General features: G+C 44.9%; 1 protein-coding gene across 1 annotated transcript in view; it reads right to left on the bottom strand.

Annotated features, from left to right (window-relative positions):
• Positions 1-4,819: 4,819 nt before the first annotated feature.
• BCL7C (BAF chromatin remodeling complex subunit BCL7C) overlaps positions 4,820-27,095 on the bottom strand; it is a gene marked incomplete at its 3' end in the record, with an annotated part of 32,494 nt that continues 10,218 nt past the window's right edge. Inside the window, exon 6 of the mRNA XM_082856401.1 lies at positions 4,820-5,020. Coding sequence (XP_082712527.1) covers positions 4,820-5,020 — 201 coding nt within the window. The remainder of the gene's footprint in view (positions 5,021-27,095) is intronic.

The following is a 27,095-nucleotide window of genomic DNA, read 5'->3' as shown; positions in this document are numbered from 1 at the left end:
TGGCCTTTGACCCCCTCCCCCCACCCAATATAGATTTACCACGTTCTTTCATAGCACCCTGAACGTTTCCTTCATGATACTTGTCACAGTTTGTAAGAGCTGGTATTTGGGGAGGATTGCTTGAGGTCCGTCTTCTCTAGTGGCCTGAAAGCTCCCTGAAGCCAGGGATCCTGTCTGTTTCATTCATGATTGTGTCCTCGACCCCTGCTATTAGACCAGGCCCACTGCCAGGCACTTAGCAGACAGCTGATTAAACGATGCATTCTACCCTCCAAGTTCACCGCCACACCCATGGCAGCTCTCAAAGCACACACCCCACAGTCCCTCTCCAGCCCCAAGAACTGACTCAAGAGGCTTTATCTAGGAAGACTTCTAGGGTTCCTCACCACTACACCAGTATTTGAAACTAGGAGGCCATGGTAAGGAGGAAGGGGAACTCAGGACGCGAGGCATGTTAAGGGGGAGAGGATGAATTTGGTTGGGAGGCTGAACATCAGAGGGGATGTCAAGGAGGCAGTTGGCTGGATTGAGCTGGTGCTCAGAGGGGCAGTCTGGATTAGAAGGAGAGACGGGGAATTCCCTGGCGGTCCAGTGGTTAGGACTCTGCGCTTTCACTGCCGAGGGCCCAGGTTCGATCCCTGGTCAGGGAACTAAGATCCCACAAATCGCATGATGCAGCCAAAGAATTAAAAAAATATAATAAAAAAATAAAAAATAGGAGAGATGACTGGCAGCGGAAACTGTGGACATAAAGATCTCTCGTAGTCCTGTACAAAAGAAGAGAGTCCAAGGATGGGGCCCAGAAAACCTGGACTTAAGGGCTAAGCAGAGAAAAACATCCCTGGAGGCAAAGAAACAGTGTCCAGAAAAGTAGGCATCGTATGGGGAGAGAGAGTTGTTACAGAAGGCGAGAGAGGAGGCCACGTGAGGCACTGAATCCTGTAGGTCTGTGTTTCCTTCTTCCTTGTTCAAGCGCAGCATCTGGCACCCGGTGAGTTGAGGAAGCCTGGCGGAGGCTAAGCGTTTGGACTTGGTCTGAATCTTGACTCCACAACATATAGGCTATGTGACTTTGGGCGATGGACTTAACTTTCCCAGACTCCAAGCCCTCAGCTACAGAACGGGAGTAACGCTAGCATTTACCTTATGGGGCTGCTGTCAGGATGACACAAGATCATCTTTGCAGAGCCCTTTGATTCGTGTTTTGTCCACAGTCTAAGAATGAATGAGCATCATAAGTGCACACATGGCAGGAGCGGGATGCACTGGTTCCAGCTTATAGAATTGTGTCCTAAGTTCAGCCAATAAGAGGGCTTCAGACAACAGTCAAACAGCCCCTCACCACCTTCTATCACACGCCCCCTTCTCTTGATTTGATCCCTATTAAACCAACCTATGGTGGGCAGGCTCTGTTAAATATTGTCCTTTCTCCAAAGCTTCCTTCTGAAAACTGTCTTTCCCCAAAGTGTGCCCACAGTCAGATGATGCTGGAGTTTGCCTACCTGATTGCAACTAAACCTTCTTTCCCAGGTAACCATGGTGACACTGCCTCCTCAACACAGCTACCTTCTGTGGGTACAGGTAGGTATTCTTGGGCTCCTTACTGGGAGAAACCACTGACGTCTGCCAGGAGCTTCTGGCCATCTCATCTCTGAAGGAAAGGGAAGTGTGTGGATGACCATTTCACAGCTTAGAAAGCACTTCCACAATATAACCTCCCTTTCATCCTCACAACTGCCCTGTGAGGTAGTAGATACAGCAGATAATAACTATACTGGTCCACACGCATCAAGGATTCACAATGTACCATGCTCTGTGTTAAGTGTTTTTATAGGTGATCTCATTTGAACTCACCAAAATCCTATGAAATGGGTTCAATCAGTTTTTCCATTTTACAGAAGAGAAAAAATGGGGCTCAGAGTGGTTAGACCTTGCCCCAGATCAAAGAGGTAGTAAGCAGTAGATTCAAACCTCAGACTGTCTGACTCCAAAGCCACACTTTTAACCCTTCTTCAGTACCGCCTCACAAAGCAAGCAAGTTATTTCGCAGGTAGCATTCTATCCATTAGATTGAAGCTCAGAGAGGTAAAGTGACTTGCCCAAGGTCTCACAATCAGGAACTGGCAGAGCTGGAATCCATAATTGGATCTTCTGACTCTGAGGTTCCTGAAACCATGAAACTTCAGTGACTGGGCTTTATGCTATACAGGATAATTATTTCTGCAGCGTATTTGCCTTGCCAACCCTACTCAGCTCAGAAGAGTATTTTGATGCAGGAAGTCCTTCCCGACCATTTTCAGGAAATTTGTGTTTTTGTTTTTGGCCGCACCCTGCAGCATGCAAAACTTCCAGGGAAGTCCTGAAATTTGTGTTTTTCTGAATCCCAAAAACAATCAGTCAAGAAATTGGGGGCTTCCCTGGTGGCGCAGGGGTTGAGAGTCCACCTGCCGATGTAGGGGACATGGGTTCCTGCCCTGGTCCGGGAAGATCCCACATGCCGCGGAGCGGCTGGGCCCGTGAGCCATGGCCACTGGGCCTGCACGTCCGGAGCCTGTGCTCCGCAACGGGAGAGGCCACAGCAGTGAGAGGCCCGCGTACCGCAAAAAAAAAAAAAAAAAAAAAAAATTGGGAAAACAGGAAAAACTATTATAATTCTCCTGTGAGAACGAATGCTTAACAATAAACATCGAGGAATTCCTGGTTTGAAGGAATACACTGATGTCAAGTAAAAAGCACGGCACAAGAATGAAACGCTGACAGAGTCCAAGGTTAAGGTAGACATTTCTGGAACTTGGGACCAAAGTACATAGGAGATAAGTGATCACAACTAATCAGTCTTTTTTTTGTAGCTGTTGCCATGTAAAAAACGTATTCGTGGGAATTCCCTGGCGGTCCAGTGATTAGGACCCCACGCTTTCACTGCTGAGGGCCTGGGTTCGATCCCTGGTCGGGGAACTAGGAACCCACAAGCCACCACAAACAAATAAAAAAACGTATTCGTGGCCCTACTTGTTGTTAACAGTGAGTCATTCTCACAGATTAAAATATTAACCTGTTTACATGTATTGTATATCTTATACAAATCCTATGAATGATGTTCTGAGAAGTAAAAAGTTTTAGAAACAAGTCCTTAAATTGGCAATTTCAACACATGGTTCTGTGTAGTGTAGTTGATCTTGTTGAAGGTTTAAACATTTTGTTATCCAAATACTACCCAGTAATGTTCTCTGGTATTTTCCTGGTTTTGAATATTTGCTATAGCCTACAGTTCTTTGTAACTACCACTAAATGTTTATTTCTTATTTATTAAAAAAATATAGAAAGTTATGAAAAATACAGAATAACATGACTTCAGGAATTCCTAAGAATTCCCATTTTTCAATCCCCAATCCTAGATTGATATGTGTTGGGAATTTAGAAACCTTAGCCCAGAGAAACTCGATGACCTTCCTAAGCAATTCAGTGGGATGGCAAACTGGGGAGAGGCCATCTTTCTTGGCCTCCAGGAAGGTTCCACACAGAAGCTGGCCCTGCAGCAGAGCTTCCCTGGTCAACATCCCTCCAAAGGCAGAGGTCTGAGAAGAGGGTGGTTCAGGGAGTCGGGGGCTGAGCCTGAAGCCTTGACCTTGGCATATGGAATATCTCCGGCGTCTCAAGTTGCATTTCAATCTTGGCACAAATATTCACTTTCATTCCTGGGAGTATCTGCTCACTTTAGTATAAAAAGTGTTTTATGTAATTATCACGAGAAAAATGAATGCTTCATAAGTAGATGTCCTGTCAAACCTGCACCCTTCACTCGTGTTCCGGCAGGAGAAGCAGTGCCATGGGGCGGGCTGTGGAGTCAGGCAGGCAGACCTGGGTCTGAAGCCGGTTCTGCCACATGCTGGCCGTGTGACTTTGGGCCGGTCCCTTAACCTCTCTGAGACTTAGTTTCTCCTTCTGTAAAATGCTGATAATGAGAACCCCAATGGCACAGGAGTGTGGTGAGGATTGAATGGGGTCATTCCCATAAATCACAAAGCCTGGCACGGAGTAAGCCCTCAACCAATGGGAGACGTGATTATTTCGTAGTACGACGGGCCCAGCAGTGGAGTGGGCAAGCAAGAACTCGGTGACTTCCACTGGAACGGCGCAAAGGGCTCACTTGCCCCGGGCCTTCTCCAGGTGGGGTCTGCTGGGGGCGGCTCAGAAGCTTTGTGAGCTCCCCGCCAGCCAGCCCAGGCCACCTTCCGCATCCCCACGTGGGCGAGGCGGGCGCCTGGGCGGGAAGGCTTCCGGCTCCCGGGGGGGCCCCGCCGGGAGGTCTTGCTGCAGGTCCTCCAGGGATCAACGGAACCCACCCGCAGGCGGGGCATCCGTAGGCCTTCGGGGAGGCAGTAGGGAGGGGGTGGAGAGATGGGCGTGTGAGACGCAGGGTCTCTGCGCTTGTGCTGCCTCCCCGGGCCTCGGCCGGAGGCTGGCGGAGGCCCGGGCGCTTCCCGTGCAGCCCCTCCCGGGGTGGAGGCCAGGCGCGCACCCAGCACTCCGGACCCTCTGGCTGCGATGCGTCCTCAGGCGCTCGATGTGGTACGATTGTGCCCGAAGCCCTTCCCACACTTGGGGTGTGGTCGAGCCCGCTCTGAGCGGGTGTCAGTGGCGAGGCAGATGGGTGCTATGGCCTTAGGTTCGGGTCAGGCTGGGGCCACTCGCCCTCGATGATCCCGCGGTGGCTGTGGAGCTGGGAAGCTCTCTGCACCCTCGGGGGGCACGGGTGGGTGGCTGAATCTTGGGGCGGCCAAGGGAAGCCTAAGGGCCTCACCTTGCCTGGGGAGCCGGCTCACCTCCCCTTCCCCTGGGGGGTCGTCCTCGGTGCCCTCGGGGCCTTGCTTCCTCCCACGGGAGCTCTGGGATCCTGAGGCACCGCAGAACTGGGCCGGGCGTTTGTCCGGAGGCCCCTCCTGGGAAGGAGCCGCCTGAGGGGCTCTGTTTTCAGGCCTTTCTCGTGGAGGGCTCTCCTGGTCATCCTCACGCCTGAATCCTGCAGTGAAGAAAGAAGAAGCTGTAGTGTTTTCTCTTCTCCTCGACCCAGCCAAGACCAGGAAGACCCTGCCTTGGGAGTTCTAAATGGGGCAACTTGGTGGAAAGTCTTTGTAAACGATGTATTTCTGACAGCGGGCAGAGGTGGAAGCTGGGCCCTGTGGGAGCTCAGTTTCTGAAATCTGATAGAGCCGGGCAGCTCTACACTTATCTGCAGTGATTTCAGGCAAGTTACATAACCTCTTACAAAGTCTTAGTTTGTTCAGCTATCGGGTGGGGATAATAGTAAGGGCTGCATCATGGTAGCTACAGACTGTCAGGAAGGCAGGGCACAGCAGCGATATGTTAAATTGGAAAGATCAATATAAACCTGTAATGGGGACTTCCCTGGCGGTCCAGTGACTAGCACTCCACACTTTCACTGCCGAAGGCCCCGGTTAGTCCTTGGTTGGGGAACTAAGATCCCACAAGCTGCCCCGCACAGCAAAGAACAAAAACAAAAAACAAAACAAACAAAAACCAAAAAACCTGTACCTGAAAGAACACTTCTTTCTACCAGGTGAGGTCCAGTACCCCGCTACTAACTCTCATGTATACCCCTAATGCCCAGATGTTGGTGTCAAATTATTTACCATTAAAATAACCAGGAGTCCTAGGAGGGTAGTGGATTCCATTTCTTGATACAAGAAAAATCAGGATGGGTCTACAAGCATCCTGTTGAGGCCAGAAAGCAAGGATATTTTCAAGGATGTCAGGGGTAGTGTTACAAAGAGAAAGACACTAAGTAAATGGACGGCCATTGTCCAACCTGTAACGATTTGAGCACCCTAAAAAATATGACGGGGGCTTCCCTGGTGGTGCAGTGGTTGAGCGTCCGCCTGCTGATGCAGGGGACACGGGTTCGTGCCCCGGTCCGGGAAGATCCCACATGCCGTGGAGCGGCTGGGCCCGTGAGCCATGGCTGCTGAGCCTGTGCGACCGGAGCCTGTGCTCCGCAATGGGAGAGGCTACAACAGTGAGAGGCCCGCGTACAGCAAAAAAAAAAAAAAAAAAAAAATATGACGATCGTTATGCTTAAAGGAAATATCTGGGAAAGGCTGTGAGACGCTAAGCTACCCCAAAGTCTAGTTAATATCAAGTCTTCAAAAAGGTAGTTGTACTACCTTTCTTAGATAAAGAAAGGTGATGAGAATAGATATGTATAATCTTGATGCTTTTTATAAGTAGGAGAGTGTTAATATATGGAAATTTTGTTTCTTCTATTCTTCCTCTATTTATAAGGCATAAATATGAACTCATTCCTATCTGTGCAAGGAGGAAAGAATAGACCCAGGGAACTGTGAGTCCAGTGACCCTGGAAGAACAGGGTTACCATGACTGGACAGCACTGATGGATACATATAGTAACCCGGTAGGAAATTACAACGCTCTATTCCTATAGGATGATATACCCATTTGTCCTGATGAGAACTAACTTAAACACACTGTCTCATTTCCTAAGAGAGGACACGCGAAGGAGCTTTAAAAAATACCGATCTACAGGTCTCATCAAAAAGATCCCTGGATTCTATGATAAGCAATTAACATTCAGGCTATCTAAAGAACTCCCACAATATAAAAACAATAAAACAAACAACCCGACTGAAAAATGGGCAAAAAACTTGAAAAGACACTTCTCGAAAGAACATACACAAACTGACCAGCAAGCATATGAAAAGATGCTCAACATCACTAATTATTAGTAAAATGCAAATCAAAACCACGAGATGCCACCTCACACTCATTAGGATGGCTACTATTAAAAAAACAAACAAACAGAAAATAAATGTTGGTGAGGATGTGGAGAAATTGAAACCCTTGTTCACTGTTGGTGGAAATGTAAAATGGTGCAGCTGCTATGGAAAATAGTATGGTGGGCCCTCAAAAAAGATCCAGCAATTCCACTGCTACTGCGTATATATCCAAAAGAATTGAAAGCAGAGTCTCAAAAAAAATATTTGAACACCCATGTTTATAGCAGCATTATTCACAATAGTCAAGGGACAGAAACAACAGATGAATGGATAAACAAAATGTGGTATATACATGCAATGGAATATTATTCAGCCTTGAAAAGGAAGGAAATCCTATCTGACACATGAATTAGCATAGGTCCGTACTTCTGGCCATTTCTCATGCCGGACGTAGTCAACAGCCAAAACGCACTGCTCGACGTCCTGTCCACTGTGAGGACTTTTCTTCACCACTGTCCTCCAGGTTCACCCAGCTGGGGGAGGGGGCTGTAGCTGTCCACTGTCAGGTCATAACGGCCTATCAGCCAGACCCATCTGTAAACAGGCTTGAGTCTTCATCAGTCAGCTGGGTGTAAGGGACACCCTAGAAAGTCATAGCCAGTGATTGAGGGAGAGAAGACCATGCAACAGGAGCCACCTGGTCCTGTAAATGGCTCGCACCTTCTGGACCTTTCCAAGCCTGGTCTCTTATATCAAGTGATGATAGATTGCTGCTGTGCACACCCAACCTCGTGGTTGGGTTGGTCAGACAACACCCCATTCATGATGAGAAGCTCAGGTTGCATGGTCACCTGATGTTACCTTGTTAGGTGGTCGGTTCCTACCAAGTCCCAATAGCAAGCCAGAGACTCTTGCTGAAAAGCAGAAGAGTTATCTATAGAAAAGAGCCTACACTTATCAAAAGCCCTATGAGTCTGTGCTTTGATTCTGCTTTTGGTGCTTGCTGGAGTATCACTGGCTCTGGGGGATCATAAATACCAAGAGATAGGGCAGCTGTAATGCAGCCTGAACATGTCACAGAGCCTCCTCTTGCTCTTGTCCCTACTCAAAACTGGCACCTCCCAGGTGACTCTATCGCTGAGGTACACTGCCTCCAAAATCCAAATAGGCCTACCAAGCACTGGGCCTCTTTTAGGGGGAGTAGGTTGTATGAGGAGCAACTTGTCTTTCACCTTGGAGGAGATACCTTTTCATACTCTAGGCCACTGCATCTCCAGAAACTTCACTGAATCTTTAGTGGGGCTTATCTCCCACTTTCTAGTTTGCATATGTCTTATTAGGGCAATTAAAGTACTTGTTACTTGCTGCTCATCAGATCCAGTAATGTTGTCAATATAGTGGACCACTGTGGTGTTTTGTGGGGTGTTAATGATTAAGATCTTTGCAGACTCTATTAGGGCAGAGCGGAACTGACAGAGCCCTGAGGCCACCTGAAGTTACATGGTGGCCTTGCCAGCTAAAAAGGAAACCGCTCTGGTGAACCTTGCATACGGGTATGGAAGAAAAACCAAGTTGATAGCTGCATACCAAATACCAGGGGAAAGGTACTAAATTTGGGACAGCAGCTGCAATTGGAAGTGTCACCTGATTAAGTTCATGAAGGTCCACCATCATTTTCCATCTGACTCCTGCACAGGAGAGACTGGCGGGTTAAATGGGTATGTGATAGGTCTCACTACCCCTGCTTCTTTCAATTCTTTGGCATGAATCTCTGCACTTCTCCCAGGGATGTGGTATTTTTACTGGTTTGCTGTCTTTGTAGGAAGTGGGACTTTCACTTAGCCCTCCTTGCCATATTGGTCCCCAGTCTGTGGGTCAGAGACCCTATGTGGGGATCCTGCCACTAAGACGGTTTTCAATTTATTGCCTCTCAGCTCCAAATTCAGGCTCTAGTATCTGCTCTGAGATACTGGACTGGACTATTTATGCGTTTCTCCTGGCAGTTAAGCTTTGTCAGTAGAGGGCGCTAGAGGGACATTGAAAGAGGAAGGGGATGCTTTTCCTGGCTCTGATCCTGTTGAGGTTTGTTTTTTTTCTTGCGCTTGCTGCACAGTTTTGCAGGGGCACATCCAGTGGTTCCCTGCCTTAGATGTGTGTGAGAGTGAGGAGTCCTTTGAGGAGCTCGCAGCCCCCAACTTGCAACCACCTTGCCGCACCCTCTCTACCCCGACGTGGTCACCACAGACCCCAGACCACAAGCTGACTTTGCAGTGAGTGGACTCTTGACGCTTCAGACTTCTTTTGCACCTCACGAGGCTTCCTCTATCACTGATCTCTGGCAGAGCAAGCTTTCTCCAGCCCTGGACTTTGGCAGCAGTCTGGTTTTCTCCAGCACTTGACTTTGGCAGCAGTCTGGTTTCCTCCGGCACTCTGCTCTCACCGAGTGCACCTTCTCTAACGACAACAGTGCTTGATTCTTGGTGCGGCTTTCTCCAGCACTGGGCTCTCCCTGATTATACATCTGGCTCTTGACTGCACAATGGTATGACTTTATACAGTGCTTGATCCCTGTACTGGCAAAGCTCTCTCCAGCACCGGGTTCCTGTACAGAACACTTCCCACAATCTTGGTTCCAGCAGTGCTGGAACCCCATGAGGGCAAATTTCATGCATGACATGAAATTTCATGCATGGCACCCCAGAGGGCAAATTTCCAGGAAGTCCCATTGGTGAGGCAGTCAGCGACTTCTCTGCCATGCCCTTTCAAGTGAAGTCTGGATCTCAGCCTGGTGGGAGAGGACTCTTCCTTGGGCTCTCTATCTCAGTCCTAGAGACAGTAGCTGATCTTAACACCTCTGTTTCTGTATTCTTTAGAATTGTCTTTAGCTCTAATTAGCCAATTCCCTATTATTCCAATCCCCTGTTAATAATTGTTTATGTTAAACTTTCCCATTGTGGCTTCTTTCTCCTGGTTAGACCTTGATTGATATAATAATTGGTACTGGGATGGTCCCAGGAGAAAGACTCACAAAGATGGGATTTTGCAATGATATGGTCATACCCTTGAGTTTGAGCACAGTGCTGAGCTCCTAACCAATGGGAAATGGGATGCTAGCCATCCATGGTATGCAGTGGCATCACAGTTAATCAAACTGTTGCCTGTGGTTGACTGTGATGAGATGCCAACTGAAGCTCATGCCTTGGGAGCCCAACTGGCTGCTGCCCTTGACTCCTACAGCAGTAGTCATGACTCAGACCTGTGGTGTAGGATGGATTCTTTGCAGTGCACTTGGGTGATTACAGAGAGAAAATGACAGACTCGGGTCTCTTCACTTCCAGCACAAGTCACAATCTGAGAACCAGGATACTTACATGACAGTCCTAAAACTATCTTTTAATTATGTAGACCCAAGGCTGATATTGCTAAAAGTCAAACACAAATTTAATTGTGTAAGTTGATGATTTATAAGGACAGTTGAATTCACACTCTTATCAAATCTGTCATGGGAAAACTAGGGTATCAATCAGGAAAGAATAAGGTCCAGAAATTCGGAAGGTGCATCTGGTTGGAATCAGATGAAGCAGACAATAGCGAACTCCCAAGTCGTTCTGAGTCTCCTTTGCCGGTGGAAGTAGCTTGCTCTTCTGTGTCTGATGAGACTAGCTGTTCTCTGTCTGAAAACCCTGTGAAAACCTCACCTGGGGCAAATGCCTTGAAAGGGGGTGCTCATTCCACTCAAAATTCACCACAACTACCCTGTTGCCTCTAAGCCTTTAACAAGGGTCAAGTCTCAACACATTTCAGGAAGACAGGTACACACCATGATCCAGGAAGAAACAGCTTACGCATCGAAAGAATAGCAATACATTGCTAATATGTTGGCAGAAACCTAAGGAGTGTGTGAGAATGGATTCTAAGGGTGTTAGACCAATGAGGGTAGAATATAACACTAGATAGGGCCACATTCACTTATATGGGTGTATTTACTAAAGATCCCAGATTTAATGTGCTAGCTCACACACCTGAAGTTGGCACTGAGAAGTTATTTGGTTAGCTGACTGAAATTCAGTGAAGTTGAGATACTAGAGTTCTCCTGGCATCACATAGAAGAGAGAATCCAAAGGCTTGGGTGATAGACTGATTTATCATGTGTAACCTGTCAACTGTATTCAGTGAGAGGACCCTTTGCTAAAACACTGAAGGGAGCATCTCCATGCTTGAAAAGCTCTCTGGTTATTCTTCTTTGTAGGCCTGGTATGACTGTAGGGGGTATCACCATTTATTTGGACTCCCTGCTATCGGTGGGTATCATGGGATCCAGATAAGGTGGACACATTAACTGTAAAGGGCAGCAGGGACGACCAGGCAATCTGATTTCTTGGCTAGCAGAGATCTTTGGCAATGGTATTTGTTCACTGTCCCTAGCAATGAAATAAATGGGAAACCTACTCCACTATTGTTGGATTTGTTTCCTTCTTGACCTTCTATCTAGTTATTTCATCCATTATTGAAAGTACAGTATTAAAGTCTCCAACTATTATTGTTGAATTGTCTATTTCTCCCCTCAATTATGTCAGGTTTTGTTTCATGTATTTTGGGGTTCTGTTTTTAGGTACTTATATGTTTATAATTATTATGTCTTCCTGAGGGATCAACCTTTTTATCATTATAAAATGTCTTTTGCCTCTAGTAACAAGTTTTGTTTTAAATTCTGTTTTGTCTGGTAATTAGTATAGCCACTCCACATCTCTTATAGTTGCTTTTGCATAGCATATCTTTTTTTATCCTTTTACTTTCAACCTATTGATGTCATTGATTATAAAGACAGCATATAGTTGGATCACGTTGGGTTTTTAAAATCTATTCTGCCAATCTCTATCTTTTGACTGCAATGTTTAGTCCATTTACATTTAATGCAATTGCTAATGGATAGGATTTATATCTGTCATTTGACTATTTGTTATTTATAATTCTTTTCTTTTTTGTTCCTATGTTTCTCCACTACCACTTTCTTTTTGTGTTAAATATTTTCTAGTATTCCATTTTAATTCCCTTGTTGTTTTATTCTGTTCTTTTGAGTTACTTTTTTAGTGGTTTCCCTGGGAATTACAATTAACATCTCTACTTAAAACAATCTAGTTGGGCTTCTCTGGTGGTGCAGTGGTTAAGAATCTGCCTGCCAAAGCAGGGGACACAGGTTTGAGCCCTGGTCTGGGAGGATCCCACATGCCGCAGAGCAACTAAGCCCACACACTACAACTACTGAGCCTGTGCTCTAGAGCCTGCAAGCCACAACTACTGAGCCCATGTGCCACAACTACTGAAGCCCATGTGCCTAGAGCCCGCGCTCTGCAACAAGAGAAGCCACCGCAATGAGAAGACTGCGTGCCACAATGAAGAGTAGTCCCCATTCGCTGCAACTAGAGAAAGCCCGCATGCAGCGACGAAGACCCAATGCAGCCAAAAATAAATAAATAAAATAAATTTATTAAAAAAAAAATCTAGTTCATGTTAATGCCAACTTAATTTCAGTAGTATATAAAAACTTGCTCCTATATAGCTCCCTTCTCTCACTCCTCCTTTGTGCTATTATTTTTATTTTTAAATTTATTTATTTACTTATTTATCTTTGGCTGCTTTGGGTCTTCATTGCTGAGTGTGGGCTTTCTCTAGTTGCGGTGAGCAGGGGTTACTCTTCGTTGTGGTACATGGGCTTCTCATTGCGGTGACTTCTCTTGTTGCGGAGCATGGGCTCTCAGTGCGTGGGCTTCTGTAGTTGTGGCTCGCAGGCCTCTGTAGTTCTGGCTCGCGGGCTCTAGAGCGCAGGCTCAGTAGTCGTGATGAACGGGCTTAGTTGCTCTGCAGCATGAGGGATCTTCCCGGACCAGGGCTCAAACCCATGAACCCTGCATTGGCAAGCGGATTCTTAACCACTGCACCACTAGGGAAGTCCCCTTTGTGCTATTATTGTCATACATGTTACATCTTTATTTATTATAAGCCCATAAACACAGTTTTACAATTATTGCTTTTTGCAGTTGTCTTTTTTTAAATTATCATTTTTTAAATTTTATTGGGGTATATTGTTTTACAATGTTTGCAGTTGTCTTTAAAATATAAAAATTATAAACAAAATATATTTATACTGTCTTTTCTATATACTTATATAGTTTCCGTTATTGATGTTCTTTATTTCCTCATGTGGATTTGAGTTACTGTCTAGTCCTTTCATTTCAGCCTGAAGGAGTCCCTCTGAATTTCTTGTAAGGTAGGTCTGCTAGGAACAAATTCTCTCCATTTTTGTTTATCTGGGAATGTCTTAATTTCTCCTTTATTTTTTTGAAGGATTGTTTTGCTGGGTATAGATTTCTTGGTTGACAGTTTTGTTCTTTCAGCACTTTGCATATGTTATCTCACTGTCTTCTGGCCTCCATAGCTTCTGATAAGAAGTTAGCTGTTGATCTTATGGAAGATCCCTTGTACATGATGATTTGTTTTTTCTCTTGCTGCTTTCAGTATTCTCTCTGTCTTTCAACAGTTTGATTATGATATGTCTAGATGTGAATCTCTCAGTTTATCCTACTTTGAGCTTCTTGGCTGTGTAGATTAATTTTTAAATTTATTTATTTAATTTATTTATTTTTGGCTGTGTTGGGTCTTTGTTGCTGTGCACGGGTTTTCTCTAGTTGCGGCGAGCGGGGGCTACTCCTTGGTGCAGTACGTGGGCTTCTCATTGCAGTGGCTTCTCTTGTTGCGGAGCATGGGCTCTAGATGTGCAGGCTTCAGTAGTTATGTCGTGTGAGCTCAGTAGTTGTGGCTCGTGGGCTGTAGAGCGCAGGCTCAGCAGTTGTGGTGCACAGGCTTAGTTGCTCTGTGGCATGTGGGATCTTCCCAACCAGGGCTTGAACCTGCGTCCCCTGGGTTAGCAGGTGGATTCTTAACCACGGCACCACCAGGGAAGCCCCGATTAATTTTTTAAAACATCAAATTCAGGGAAATTATTTCTTCAAATACTTTTTTTTTTTTGGCTGCGTTTGGGTCTTGGTTGCTGCATGTGGGCTTTCTCTAGTTGCAGTGAGCAGGGGCTACTCGTAGTTGTGGTGCGTGGGCTTCTCATTGTGGTGGCTTCTCATTGCAGAGCATGGGCTCTAGGTGCGAGGACTTCAGTAGTTGCAGCACGTGGGCTCAGGAGTTGCAGCACACGGGCCCTAGAGCACACAAGCTTCAGTAGTTGTGGCTTGTGGGCTCTGAGCGCAGGCTCAGTAGTTGTGGTGTGCAGGCTTAGTTGTTCCGTGGCAGATGGGATCTCCCTGGGGCAGGGCTTGAACCCGTGTCCCCTGCATTGGCAGGCAGATTCTTAACCACTGCACCACCAGGGAAGTCCCCAAATACTCTTTCTGCCCCTTTCTCTTCTCTCCATCTGGGACTCTCATTATATGTATATTAGTACATCTGATGGCATCCCACAGGTGTCTGGGGGCTCCATTCCTTTTTCTTCATTCTTTTTTCTTTCTATTCCTCAGACTGGGTAATCGCAATTGACCTGTCTTCAAGTGTGTTGATTCTTTCTTCTGCCAAGTCAAATCCTCTATTGAGCCCTGTTAGTGAATCTTTCAATCGTACTTTTGTACTGTTGAGCTCCAGAATTTCTATTTCTATTTGAGATATATATATATATATATATATATATATATGTATGCATGTGTATACACATACATACATGCACATTTTTAATATAAATTTAATCTTTCTATATGCTTATTAATAGTCTCTGTTTGGTGAGACATCATTCCCACACTTCCTTTTGATTCTTTAGGCGTGGTTTCCTTTAGTTCTTTGAATATATTTATAATATCTGATTTAAAGACTTTGTCTGATAACTTCCTCAGGGACAGTTTCTTTTGACTCCTTTTTTTCCTTTGTATGGGCCATACTTTCCTGTTTCTTTGCATGTCTCATAATTTTTTTTATTGACAGTGACATCTTAAATATTATAAGGTGGCAACTCCAAAAATCTGATTCCACCCCTCCTCAGGCTTTGTTGTTGTTGTTGCTGCTGTTTACGAACTTTCCTAGATGAATTCTGTAAAGACTGCATTCTTTGCGCATGGCCACTGAAGTCTGTGCTCGATTAGCTTGCTTAGTGGTCAGCTAATGATTGGACAGAGATTTCCTCTAATGCATTCAACCAATAAATTTCCTAGCCTTTTCTGAGGGGCTCTGTGTGTGTGTGTGTGTGCACAACACTGCTTTAACTTCCACTTCCTGCTTGCACAGAGCATCAAGGTCAGCTAGAGGTAAGAGCTTAGGGTCTTCTCAGGTCTTTCCTGAGTGCATACAGCCCTACTCATGCTTGTGACCTCATAGGGATTCCCAGGAATGTGTCAGGGCTTTTCAAAGCCCTCTATGGATATTTCATTCCCTAGTTTTTCCTTTTAAGTTTTTTTGTGTTTTTTTTGGTCCAGCCTCTTTTTTTTTTTTTTTAAATATTTATTTATTTAGTTGGTTGCGCCGGGTCTTAGTTGCAGTAGGTAGGCTCCTTAGGGAGTTGCGGCATGTGGGCTCCTTAGTTGTGGCACACGAACTCTTAGTTGCAGCATGCACGTGGGATCTAGTTCCCTGACCAGGAATGGAACCTGGGCCCCCTGCATTGGGAACGCAGAGCCTTAACCACTGTGCCACCAGGGAAGTCGCTAGCCTCTTTTTTTTTTTAAGTTTTTATTTTTTAATTTTTTGGCCATGCTGCACAGTTTGCAGGATCTTAGTTCCCCAACCAGGGATTGAGGTCCAGCCTCTCGTTACCCCAAAACTGGTATCACCAACTCAGGTTGCTGTGATATTAAACAATGGCCACTGATTGTTTTAAACTAGGGATGTTTCAACCTATCCCTAGGGATATGGCTGAAGCACAGGGAGAGTTCTGAGTCGGGTCAAATAAAGACAAACTCTGAGAATAGAGCTTTTCAGAGAGCTACCAAACAGAGATACTTCTCTGGGAATGGAGCTGTTATGGAGATTCAAACCTGTTCCCCCTCCTGTGGCTACTAAGCACGGGTTTTCACAATTCCTTTAGTTGTGAGGCTTTTAGTTTTCAAGGTTTCTGTGAACCTGTGAAGAGGAGAATGGGACTAAGGCAAGTTAAAACTGCACAAAGTTCACTGTTCTCACTAGGGCACAGCTGTTTTTCTGGAGTAAATGCTCCTTGGGTTGTAGCTAGGCTTTGGTTAATTTTCAGAGTTCTGAAAAAGCTTATTTTGACCATTTTAGCCAGAGTTCTTCTTGTTTTTATGAAACAGTGAATTTTCAGAGGTCCTCACTCCACCATTCTGGACGTGTTTCTCTTCTGCTTGATCTACAGGAGAAACCCTAGGTCTGGTAGCCAAAATTCTGATTTGAGTTGTCACAGTGGAGAATCATAGCCTGTCACTAGTTCGCAGACCCAAGTCAATCATAGACCTAGAGTCGCTCAACTGAGGGTGATGCTAAGTCTCCTTGAGGAAGGACCTTGTACCATTGCTGCAAGTATTCATCATAAGTGTTTCCCTAAGCCTTCCCCAAAGGGACCTGTGGCCGTTTTACTAGGGTGTGCACTAGGTAAAAGGAACTATCCAGACCCTTCATGGGTTATTAGACATTGGCTCTAATGGACACATTCCTAGGGACCCAAAATGCCACTGTGATCCACCAGTCAAAGTAGATGCTTACAGCAGCCAGGTGATAGATGGAATCTTAACTCCAGGCCAATTCAGTGGGCCTAGGTGGCCCATAGACCCATTCTGTGGTTATTTCTTCAATGCCTGAATTTATCATTAAAATAGACATACTTGGTAATTGGCACAGTCAGTAATGAGAGACTCAAAGACACTGGAAGAAATCTTACAACACATCAAAAATACAAGGGAAAAGAAATCATACCATTAAATGTAAATTTGAAGGACAGATCCAGAAGACTTAACACACAAATAATAGGAGTCCCCAAAGGAGAGAAAAGTAACAGGTGGAGAGGGAAATTTGAGTCTGAAGATTAAAAGACTGACATGAATGAAGATAAACATCTAGACATATCCTGATGAAATTCCTAAATTCCAGAGGTAGAAAACAACAAGCACCACTACAGTTTGCAAGCTTCCAGATAGAAAGACTAGGTTACTTATAAAGGAGCAAGAATCAGACTAGTTTAAGACCACCCATCTGCAATCCTATGAGCTAGGAGACAGTAGAATACAGACTGCTAAGAGAAAAGGAATGTAACCCAAAAATCAAAGCAAGTCATCGTGTCACTTCTCAACCAGGGCAAAAGAAAGACATCTGCTAGCCTACAAGATTCAGTGCATGGATCATGTGCATGCCCATCTGAGGGAAGTGCTCAAGAAACTCTCTCAATAGTGATTGAGAGCTCATGATAATGCAAGAGGAAGAGATGGGGTAGCAGAGGTGAGCAACGAATCTTGCGATATATATAGTTCGGTTTAAATGGTAGGAGATAGACTGGGAATTTGTGCTTTAGGTATTAAGTAAGGATTCTTTTGCAGAAGTCATGAATTTTAATGGAAAACCTAATAATAGAGTAGAACAAAAAAAAAACCCCCTGTAAACTATCTTAGTAAAACTCCAGGAGTAGGGAGAGTGGGGAAGTTAACAGCATTCTAAAGGTATCATCTTTCAGGAGATTGTGTGGGAATGGGCAAGTAAAACATTTTGGTGAAGGAGTAGGATTATTACCATGTACTGATACAACAATTTAAGAATAATTGTGATTGCTAGGAAAGAAAAGATAAACACTAGCAGCTTAATAAAGGGGAGGGTGGACGGCAATAAATAGAAACTTGACCAAGGTAACAAAAGTTAAAAAAAAAAGCAAACAGGAAAACATTAATGAAAAATAAATAGTAAATGTAAAATAAGGTAGAAAGAAAAAAGTATATTGTTTATTACAATAAATATGAACAGACTGATTAACCTATTATAAGGCAGAAACTAAATGACTTTAAAATCTAGCTATAAGCAATTTATAGGAAACACATAAAGTGATAAAAATGTTTCAGATAAATAGACAAAAATTTTCAGGCAAATGCAACCAAAACAACAAGATTGAGGGGAGAGTTCTTGCCAAGATTCTGGCAATGTTTATTTCTGGTTTTGGGTGGTGGTTATGAGGGTATTTTGTTCTACAATATCATGTTAAGCTATTTCTCTATGAATGTCTATACATGATATTTCATAACTGTGATAGGGAGAATAATGGCCTTTGTCTAATGTCCTAAAATGTCCACATCCTAATCCCCAGAACCTCTGAATCTGTTACTTTACATGGCAGAAGGGACTCTGCAGATGTGATTAAATTGAAGTCCTTGAGACAGGGACATTATCCAGGATAATCCAGGTGGCCAGTGTAATCATACGAGTCCTTAAAATTGGAAAACGTTTTCTGGTTATGGTCAGAGGGAGACGTAACTGTGGAAGAATGGTCAGAGAGATGCAACATTGCTGCTCTGAAGAAGGGGGAAGGGGACCACAAGCCAAGGACTATGGAGTTCCTCCGGAAGCAGGAAAAGGTGAGGAAACGGATCCTCCTCTAGAGCCTTGGAAGGAACACAGCGCTCCCTACCCCTTGATTTTAGCCCAGTGAGAGCCATGTTGGACTTCTGACCTCTAACACTGTAAGATAATAAATCTATGTTATTTTAAGCCACCAAATATGTGGTAATTTGCTACAACAATAGAATGCTGATACAACAACAACAAAAAAGCCTTAAGATGTTTGCCTTCCTGTTATGACCTATACTTCATCTTCCTTTTCTTTTCAGCTTCACTCTTTTTAAAATTTTATCTGATATATATTTTTGGCCACATTGCGTGCCTTGCATGGTTCTTAGTTCCTGGACCAGAGATTGAACCCAGGCCCTCGGCACTGAAAGTGCAGGGTCCTAACTACTGGATTGCCAGGGAATTCCCCCAGCTTCACTCTTAAGCCAAACTTCCTCCTTGCCCATAGCTTTGTGAGTCAACAGTCATGGGGAGAGAACGAATGGAAAGAGCACTGAGCTTCAAGATAAGGAACCAAAGTTGTAGTTCTAGCTTTGCACTAACTTGCTGTGTGACTCTGAGCCAATTGCTTTCCCTCTCTGAGCCTATAACGTTAATTATTTTAATTAACAAAAATTATATATTGAACAAAATATTTAGCTAGATGTTGTTCAGGGGTATAATACTTCCCCAGTCACAAAGTCTACTTATCCAAACACTTAAATATGTGAATTTACTTCTTTTTGTTCAACTTATAGGCAACTCTGAGGATTTCAGATCCAGTTCATACAAATTTCAAATCATTCCTTGTTATGACCTTGGGACCTGGAGCTGTAAAAATTAAAAAGGCAACAAACATTCCATAGAAGAATATCCCTCTCAGAGGGCATGCTACCTATCCCAAAATAACCCACAGAAAGAATGAATCCTAAAACATTTCAAGAAAATAAGGAAGGGTATATAGAATATCCATTAATAGAGGAAGTAGTTTAAAAATATTTAAAATGCCACTCTATGCCTATTCAGTAACTTTCAGTAAAAGAAAAAAATGTGTAGGATTTTTCATAGGTTTATATATCCCACGTAGCTGCTGAGCATTTATGGTGGAGCCTCACAGACACCTGGGACATTGGTCATGCCCTTTGAGACCCACGGAAGTCATGGGGTCCCTTGGAACATCCTTGTTCCCTAGAAGTGGCACATTCACTCCCAGCGCAGTGACCCCACCAGACTCCTGATATGGGCTCTCATGGCCCCTGCTGTTTCAGTTCACTTTTTCTGGGTCTGGCTTTCAAACTTCCCAAGAGGTTAGATCTGATCAGCTGGGTAGGCATGATCCAGTCGGGCAGTATTTCCAGGCCCAAACACCTCCCAGGCCACCAGGCCGGCCTACAGGAGTCCACTGGCGTTCTGGGCATGACTTTTGCTGTGGACACTGCCTGGTGAATTACAGGATGACCACCGTCCCTCGTCCCTGCTAACTGCATGCCTGTAGCGGCCTCAGAAATTATGACAATCAAATCTGCCCTATGCTTTTCTGAATGCTTAGGCCCCACTGAGAATCACCGTTATGGAAAATTGGGTTCAGATGCCAATTCCTGGGCCCATTGGGGCTTTGAGAGGAGGAAAGTGGGGTGTCATGACATTTGCTCAGATGGGACTGCAGATGCAGCTGCCATGTGAATTAGGAAGACTCCTCTAGTACTTGAATTCCTTAACTGGAATTTCTCCCACCATGGGGGTTTTGAGGTGTGTAATCATTTAAACTGGAGAAAGAGTACGGTACATGTAGGGGCATAATGCGGGGGGGAACTTACTTTTATTTTATTATGAAAAAGAAAATACAGGGAATTCCCTGGTGGTCCAGTGGTTAGGACTCTGCGCTTTTACTGCTGAGGGCCCAGGTTCGATCCCTGGTCAGGGAACTAAGATCCCACAAGCCACACGGCATGGCCAAGAAAGAAAGTACAGAAATACAGATAAGAAAAAATAAGAGTAACACTATATTCCTACCACCCAGAGATTCCTATTGCTAACACCTTGAATTGTTCTTTTCTATCTTTCCTAAGAGCTCAGCATGGGGCCCAGCATAGAACAGAACTTCCATGGCTGTTGAGGAATGAACCGAAATGATTCCTCACCTATAAATTAGGAGGTATGAAGTGATCTCTAAAAAAACTCCCCTCTAAAAATCTAGAAGTGTAGACTAGGGCGGTGGATAAAAACTTGACCTCTAGTGCGTGTCTCATGTAAACATACACATTACATATACCCATCTATCTAGCACTTAACCTAGGGCCTGGCATGTTAGGAAGACCCAGTCAATGGGAGCCACTGTTACCATCATGTCCTTGCTCCCCACAAGGTTCAAGGATCCCCATCTCCTTTCCCCCAAACTCTAAGCCCCTCAGCCCACTTGCTGCTCTGAAAGCTGTGGCAGAAAATGTCTCCTTAGAGCAGACTGTGAGACTCCTTTCTTTACAGGAACACTCTCTTTATAGTGGTCTTTGAGTTTAATTTTGAAATTGAAAAAAAAAGGAAAAAAAAAAAAAAAACAGCCTGCTTTCGTACTTCCCTGGTGGCGCAGTGGTTAAAAATCCACCTGCCAGTGCAGGGGTCGTGGGTTCGAGCCCTGGTCTGTGAAGATCCCACATGCTGCGGAGCAACTAAGCCCATGCGCCACAACTACTGAGCCCGCATGCCACAACTACTGCAGCCTGCGCGCCTAGAGCCCGTGCTCTGCAACAAGAGAAGCCACCGCAGTGAGAATCCCGTGCACTGCAACCAAGAGTAGCCCCCGCACACCGCAACTAGAGAAAGCCCGTGCAAGGCAACGAAGACCCAACGCAGCCAAAAATAAATAAAGAAAAATTAAAAAAAGGAAAAAGCCTGCTTTCATTAGAAAGTTGCGAAGAATAGGGAACACTAAAATTTTGCTGTAGATGATGGAGGAAATAGTCTGACTTCAGAGTCTGTGCTCTGTGTTCGAGATCACACGCTCTCCAATCAGACTACGTGGACTCACATCTGCCTCTACTATTTACTGACTGGGGGACCTTAGACAAGTGACTTAACTTCTCCGTGCCTCAGTTTTCCCATCTGTAAAATGGACACAATAATACTACTTATCTCACAGAGTTGTTGAAATGATTTTTGTGAGGTTATGCATGTAGTTTCTTAGAGTATTACCTGGCTCAGGGTTAGCTATTTGGTTCTATATGGCCCCAAATTATTCTTAGATCTAAACTGCTTGGAGTGAGGGTTGAGATTCTCACTCAAGTTGAATAACAATGGACCCTAATTGCCTTTGAAGGAGGATAGGTGTGATTAACTTCAAGTTTGGGTCCAAGCTGAATTGCACAGCTATGTGAGGGGAGGACCAAGTATGTTTGTCTTCTGTATGCTACATTTTTAAAGTTAAGATTTAAAAATTAAGCTCCCTCCTTTCTTTGCCCTCGAGGAAAAGAAAACTAGTTTAAATGGAAATGGACTCTGAGTTTAATGTGCTATTAAAGCCAACAGTGAAAGAATATGAAGTGTATTAAGAAGGGTAGGAGGGTGGGAGGCAGAGGGTCTTGGTGGAGGTGATGACAAGGGATGGAAAAGTCCCCAGGCCTGGAAGGGGAGAGAGGGAGTCCTGGCACATGCCCCAAGGCTGTGCTCCATGAAACTAGCCAGTCCTAGGAGTAGGTGGCTGCCTGATATTCCAGGAATCATGGGATCCTACATACAAGGAGTGTCAGGCAGCCCTAGATTCTGGTGCCTTGCATGTGGTATGGGGCAGAAGCCATGGACTTTAAAGGACCACTGTTCCTTGGACAGCGATGCCAACAGCAGCCAAGATGAACAAGGGATTAGACCCTCCCTGGCACCAACACACACACACATACACACAGCCCTAGTTATCCAGGCAACACTTCTTGGATTCTGGTGTGCCCTTGAGAGAGGAAGAAAGCCCCAACAGTGCCTGAGATGGAATCTCTGCTTAGAGTCACAAATTGCATTGTTTTTTAAAAAAATATTTGATTATTTGTTTGAAGGGATACCCAAAACAACTAGCCTGGTCCCCACATGTTTTGGTCTAGTGGCTAGAGTCCTCTCTCAAGCCTGCTACTCCATTCCTCACCCCCAGTTTTACTTTCAAACTTGGTTAATAGGTAGTCTTTGGAATTAAAGAGACCTTAGGTTAAGTCTAGGTTCTGTCACTAGCTGTGTGACCTTGGACCAGTTACCATAGTTAACTTTTCTATACCTGTTCCTTTTTCTTTTTTTTTTTAAATTTATTTGATTGCGCTGGGTCTTAGTTGCGGCAGCTGGCCTCCTTAGTTGCAGCTCGCAGGGTCCTTAGTTGTGACTTGAGGGATCCTTAGTTGTGGCACGTGGGCTCCTTAGTTGCAGCAGGTGGGCTCCTCAGTTGCGGCTCGCAGGATCCTTAGTTGCGGCTTGCTGGCTCCTTAGTTGCAGTATGTAGGCTCCTTAGTTGTGGTATGCGAACTCTTAGTTGCAGTATGCATGTGGAATCTAGTTCCCTGACCATGGATTGAACCCAGGGCCCCTGCATTGGGAGTGCAGAGTCTTAACCACTGCACCACCAGCGAAGTCCCTATACCTGTTTCTTCATCAGTAAAATGATGCACTTCCTCTTACGAACTGTTAGGAGATTGAATTGGAATAATAGGGTGGTTTTCCAACTATGTCCTGTAAAGCCTCAAATCAGACAACCTAGTGTTTTCAAAACTTCATTCACATCCCATGTTCCCAGGCTTCAGACACCTGTACACCATCTCTACTATTTGCTTAATCTTGTCCTTTAAAAATATCAACTTTTAAAATGGAAAAACATGTATTCAAGAAGGAAACTTTATATCACTACCATAAACAGGAAGTACCTATCACTTACCCTAGAATGGTAAAAAATAAATACAACAAAATCAAAACGATGGTATTCAATTCTCGCTTGCGATGGTTATAGGCCAAAGCTCTGAGCTCAAGGCCTGGACTTTGTTTAAAAAAGAGATTATCTCAGTCATAAAAGGCCACTTATGGCTGTATATGAAATGTCCAGAATAGGCAAGTCTACAGAGACAGAAAGTAGATTAGTGATAGTCTAGGGCTGGAGGAGAATGGGGATGACTGCTAATGGGTATGGTTTGAGGGTGATGAAAATGTTCTAAAGTTGACTGTGGTGATAGCTGCACAACTCTTTGAATAAAGAACCACTAGATTGTACACTTTAAATGGGTGAATTGTATGGTATATGAATGATCTCTCAATAAAAGTTGTTAGTAAAAAGAGAAAACAGTTAAATCTTATTTTTTTTCTCCTTTAGGTAAATGAAAGGATGCAAAGATACCTGAACCAGGACCACTATTATTTAACTTAACCAGGTCGGCGAGCATCCCTCGCTCCCCATCATCTCCCTGTGGCAAGCTTTTGCCCCCTTATGAAAGGATTCAGTCATAAGCACTCAATGTTAGCTAATATTCCCCCAAACAGATCTGCCAGTCAAGTCGCACAAACCTGGTTTATAACCCTCGCTACTCACCCACTGTCCTGCATCATGACTGTGGAGAAAATCGCCCTGAACCTCACTTTTCTTACTTGCAAAATGTGGACATCTCCCGAGGTATGTATGCACCGCCCCTGACACAGAGTAAGCTCTCAATAGTGGCTCTCATCATAAACGTCCTTAAACTCTTGGAGCAGCAGCGCTAGGAATCAAGGGATGTGGTTTTGAACTATGCCTCTGCCCGGACTAGATACACGGGTGGGAAAGCTTGTCTTTGCCATTCCAAAGTCACATTCTCTTACTGGGCCTCGGTTTCCTGGACTGTATAATGGGGAGACAGTGGATTCCCAGAGGCAAGTAAATAAAAGAAACCGACTGTGATCGGCTAGTCCCGGGATCCTCACGCCGGCATTACAGCCGGGGAGACAAAGGCCCAGAGGGTCCAGATGCTGCCCACGGTCAAAAATGCTGGTCAGGAACTCGGGGGAGGGGGACACGTCCGCAGGTCCCGGCCTAGGTGACCCTGATCTGCTGCTGTAGAGCAGACACAACCTCGGCGGCACAGTCCCCCGCCCGCGCCCCGCAGCCCTGGGAAAAACCGTGTCCGGAGCGCCCGCACCGGAAGTCCGCCGCGGCCTCTCTAGGACCCGAGCTGGGCGCTCGGTGCCCTTAACGCTTGATTCGCCGCGGGGCGCCCTCCCCGCGCTCGGCCGTTTCCGAGGCGCACTGCCCTCCTTTGTTTCCAGGAACCTTCACCAAAGGCAGGAAGGGGAGCCGGATCTGTGGGTCCAATTTTACAGACAAGGTGACTGAAGTCACACGGCAGCTGTACCAGAGCCCTGGCGCCCCATTTAGGGCTGTTTTCATTGATCCCAACCGACTCTCTCTGGCTCCCTCACAATATCTTACAATAGATACAGTAAAACCTCAGCTGGGGTTATAATCGATTACAACAGACTTTTACTTTCGTTTCTTTAGCACTGCATTTCCCAGAGTGCCTGTAGTCCTACCGGTGATTTTAAAAATTAAAGATTGGAAATATTATTCGCTTCACAAAAATTTGGTTTACATACAGCTTCTCCGTGCGTGGTCTGCACTTGGTTCACTCTGCTCCTGACACGGGTCAAAGATAGATGAGGAAAAGATTAAAAAAAAAATATATATATATATATATATATGTGTATATATATATATGTGTGTGTGTATATATATATATATATATATATATATATATATATATAATATAAGTCCCCTAAATACAAACCAGTTCCATTCCGAGAGCATGTTCCTAAGTCCAATTTGTTCCTATGTCCAACAAAGCTAGCCTAGGTACCCCAACTAACACAATTGGCTATATAGTACTGTACTGTAATAGGTTAATAATACTTTTCACACAAATAATACATAACAAACAAACACAAAAAATAAAACAATTTTACAGTATAGTACCTTGAAAAGTACAGCAGTGCACTACAACAGCTGGCATATGGGGGCTGGTATCAAGTGAACAGGCAAGAAGAGTTACTGACTGGAAGAGGGAGAAGAGGTGGGAGATGGTAGAGCTGAAGGATCGTCAGCAATAGGAGACGGAGGGCAAGCTTCAATTTCACTCATGCCTAACGTTGATGGCACAGGTTCTGGTTCCTTGCTGGATTCAATTATATCAACCCTCCTGAAAAAACGATCCAGTGATGTCTGGGTAGTAGCTCTTTGTTTCTTGTTGTAGATGACATGGTAGCACTGGATTGCATGCTGAACGGCTGCTGCAACCTTCGTGTACTGTTCTACGTTCAGGTCCTGTGCCTCAAAAACTAACAGTGCCTCCTCAAATAAAGAAAATCCCCTTGCCATTGCCTGCATCGTGAATCTCTTCGGTTCTTCAGTTATCTCTTCTTCCTCTTGTCTCTCTTCGTCCTTCCTCTGGGCCTCCAATTCCATCAGGTCTTCATTAGTACAGTACGTGCCTTCATCAATGATTGCTTGAAGTGTTTCAGGAAACTCCCGGGCAGCTACCGTATCTGCACTTGCTGCCTCACCACTTCCTTTTACGTTTTGAAGGTTGGCTCTAGCCTGGAACCGATGAAACCAGCCGGCATTAAACAATGCACCCTCTGATTCTTCGCTGTGTTTCTTCTTCGAGTCTTCATAAAGGGTTTTAGCTTTCTTTTGAATCAGCATTAAGCTGAGCGGGACTCGACGCTGATGCTGATTCTGCACCCACACTCTGAGAAGTTTCTCCATCTCCTCCATCACTTTTCCACGCTTCTTCGATACTATTGTCGACATCTTCGGCACAGCAGACTTCACATGTTCCATGATCTTGTCCTTGTTCTTTAGAATTGTGCTGATGGTTGAACGATTCATGCTATAAGAACGAGTGACATCTACCATCTTTTCACCTCGCTCCACTCTCTCAATTATTTTTTTATTTTTATTTTTATTTTTTTGCAGTACGCGGGCCTCTCACTGCTGTGGCCTCTCCCGTTGCGGAGCACAGGCTCCGGACGCGCAGGCTCAGCGGCCATAGCTCACGGGCCCGGCCGCTCCGCGGCATGTGGGATCTTCCCGGACCAGGGCACGAACCCGTGTCCCCTGCATCAGCAGGCGGACTCTCAACCACTGCGCCACCAGGGAAACCCTATTTTCACTTTTGTTTCCATCATTATAGCTTGGCGCTTCTTAGCAGTACCAGCTACACCACCACTGCTTTTACACTTGCTTCCAGACATCCTGGGCTTGAAATAAAGATACTGTACTACTGTACCCTATACAATACTGTACAGTAAAGTACACAAAAACACAACCACTTGTAGAGGATGCACACAGGTGACAATGTACGCCAGACACGTGAACTAATTTACGTGACTGGACGTGCGAACGCAATTCGCATCTTTGAAAGTTCACAACTTGAAGGTTCGTATGTAGGAGACTTACTGTATATGGAAAAGATAATATTGGCTTCATGTTTCAGATGAGGCAACTAAGGTCTAGACAGGGAAATGACTTTCCCAAGATCACACAGTTAGTACAAATCAATTGAATCTGGAATACCTCCATTCCTATTCTGCATCCTGACCCTTCACTACACCACAGTTGCATCCCAGAGCTGACTGGAGGAACAAAGGAGCGGACAGGCAGAAGAGCCATTGCCAACAGACGAATATAAGGGAATGGAAAGTAAGTTATTGTGCTCTGCCCTTTCACTTGCCCTGTGTGGGGACCTGGGGGTCACCAACCAGTCACAGCCCTGCCTTCAACGGATGTGGGGAGTCTACCCGTTGCTGAGTATGCCTATTCCAGATACACCT

This window comes from Leucopleurus acutus (assembly GCF_964270905.1).
Source record: "Leucopleurus acutus genome assembly, chromosome: 16".
NCBI lineage: Eukaryota > Metazoa > Chordata > Mammalia > Artiodactyla > Delphinidae > Leucopleurus > Leucopleurus acutus.
This window is presented reverse-complemented; position numbering and strand designations above follow the sequence as displayed.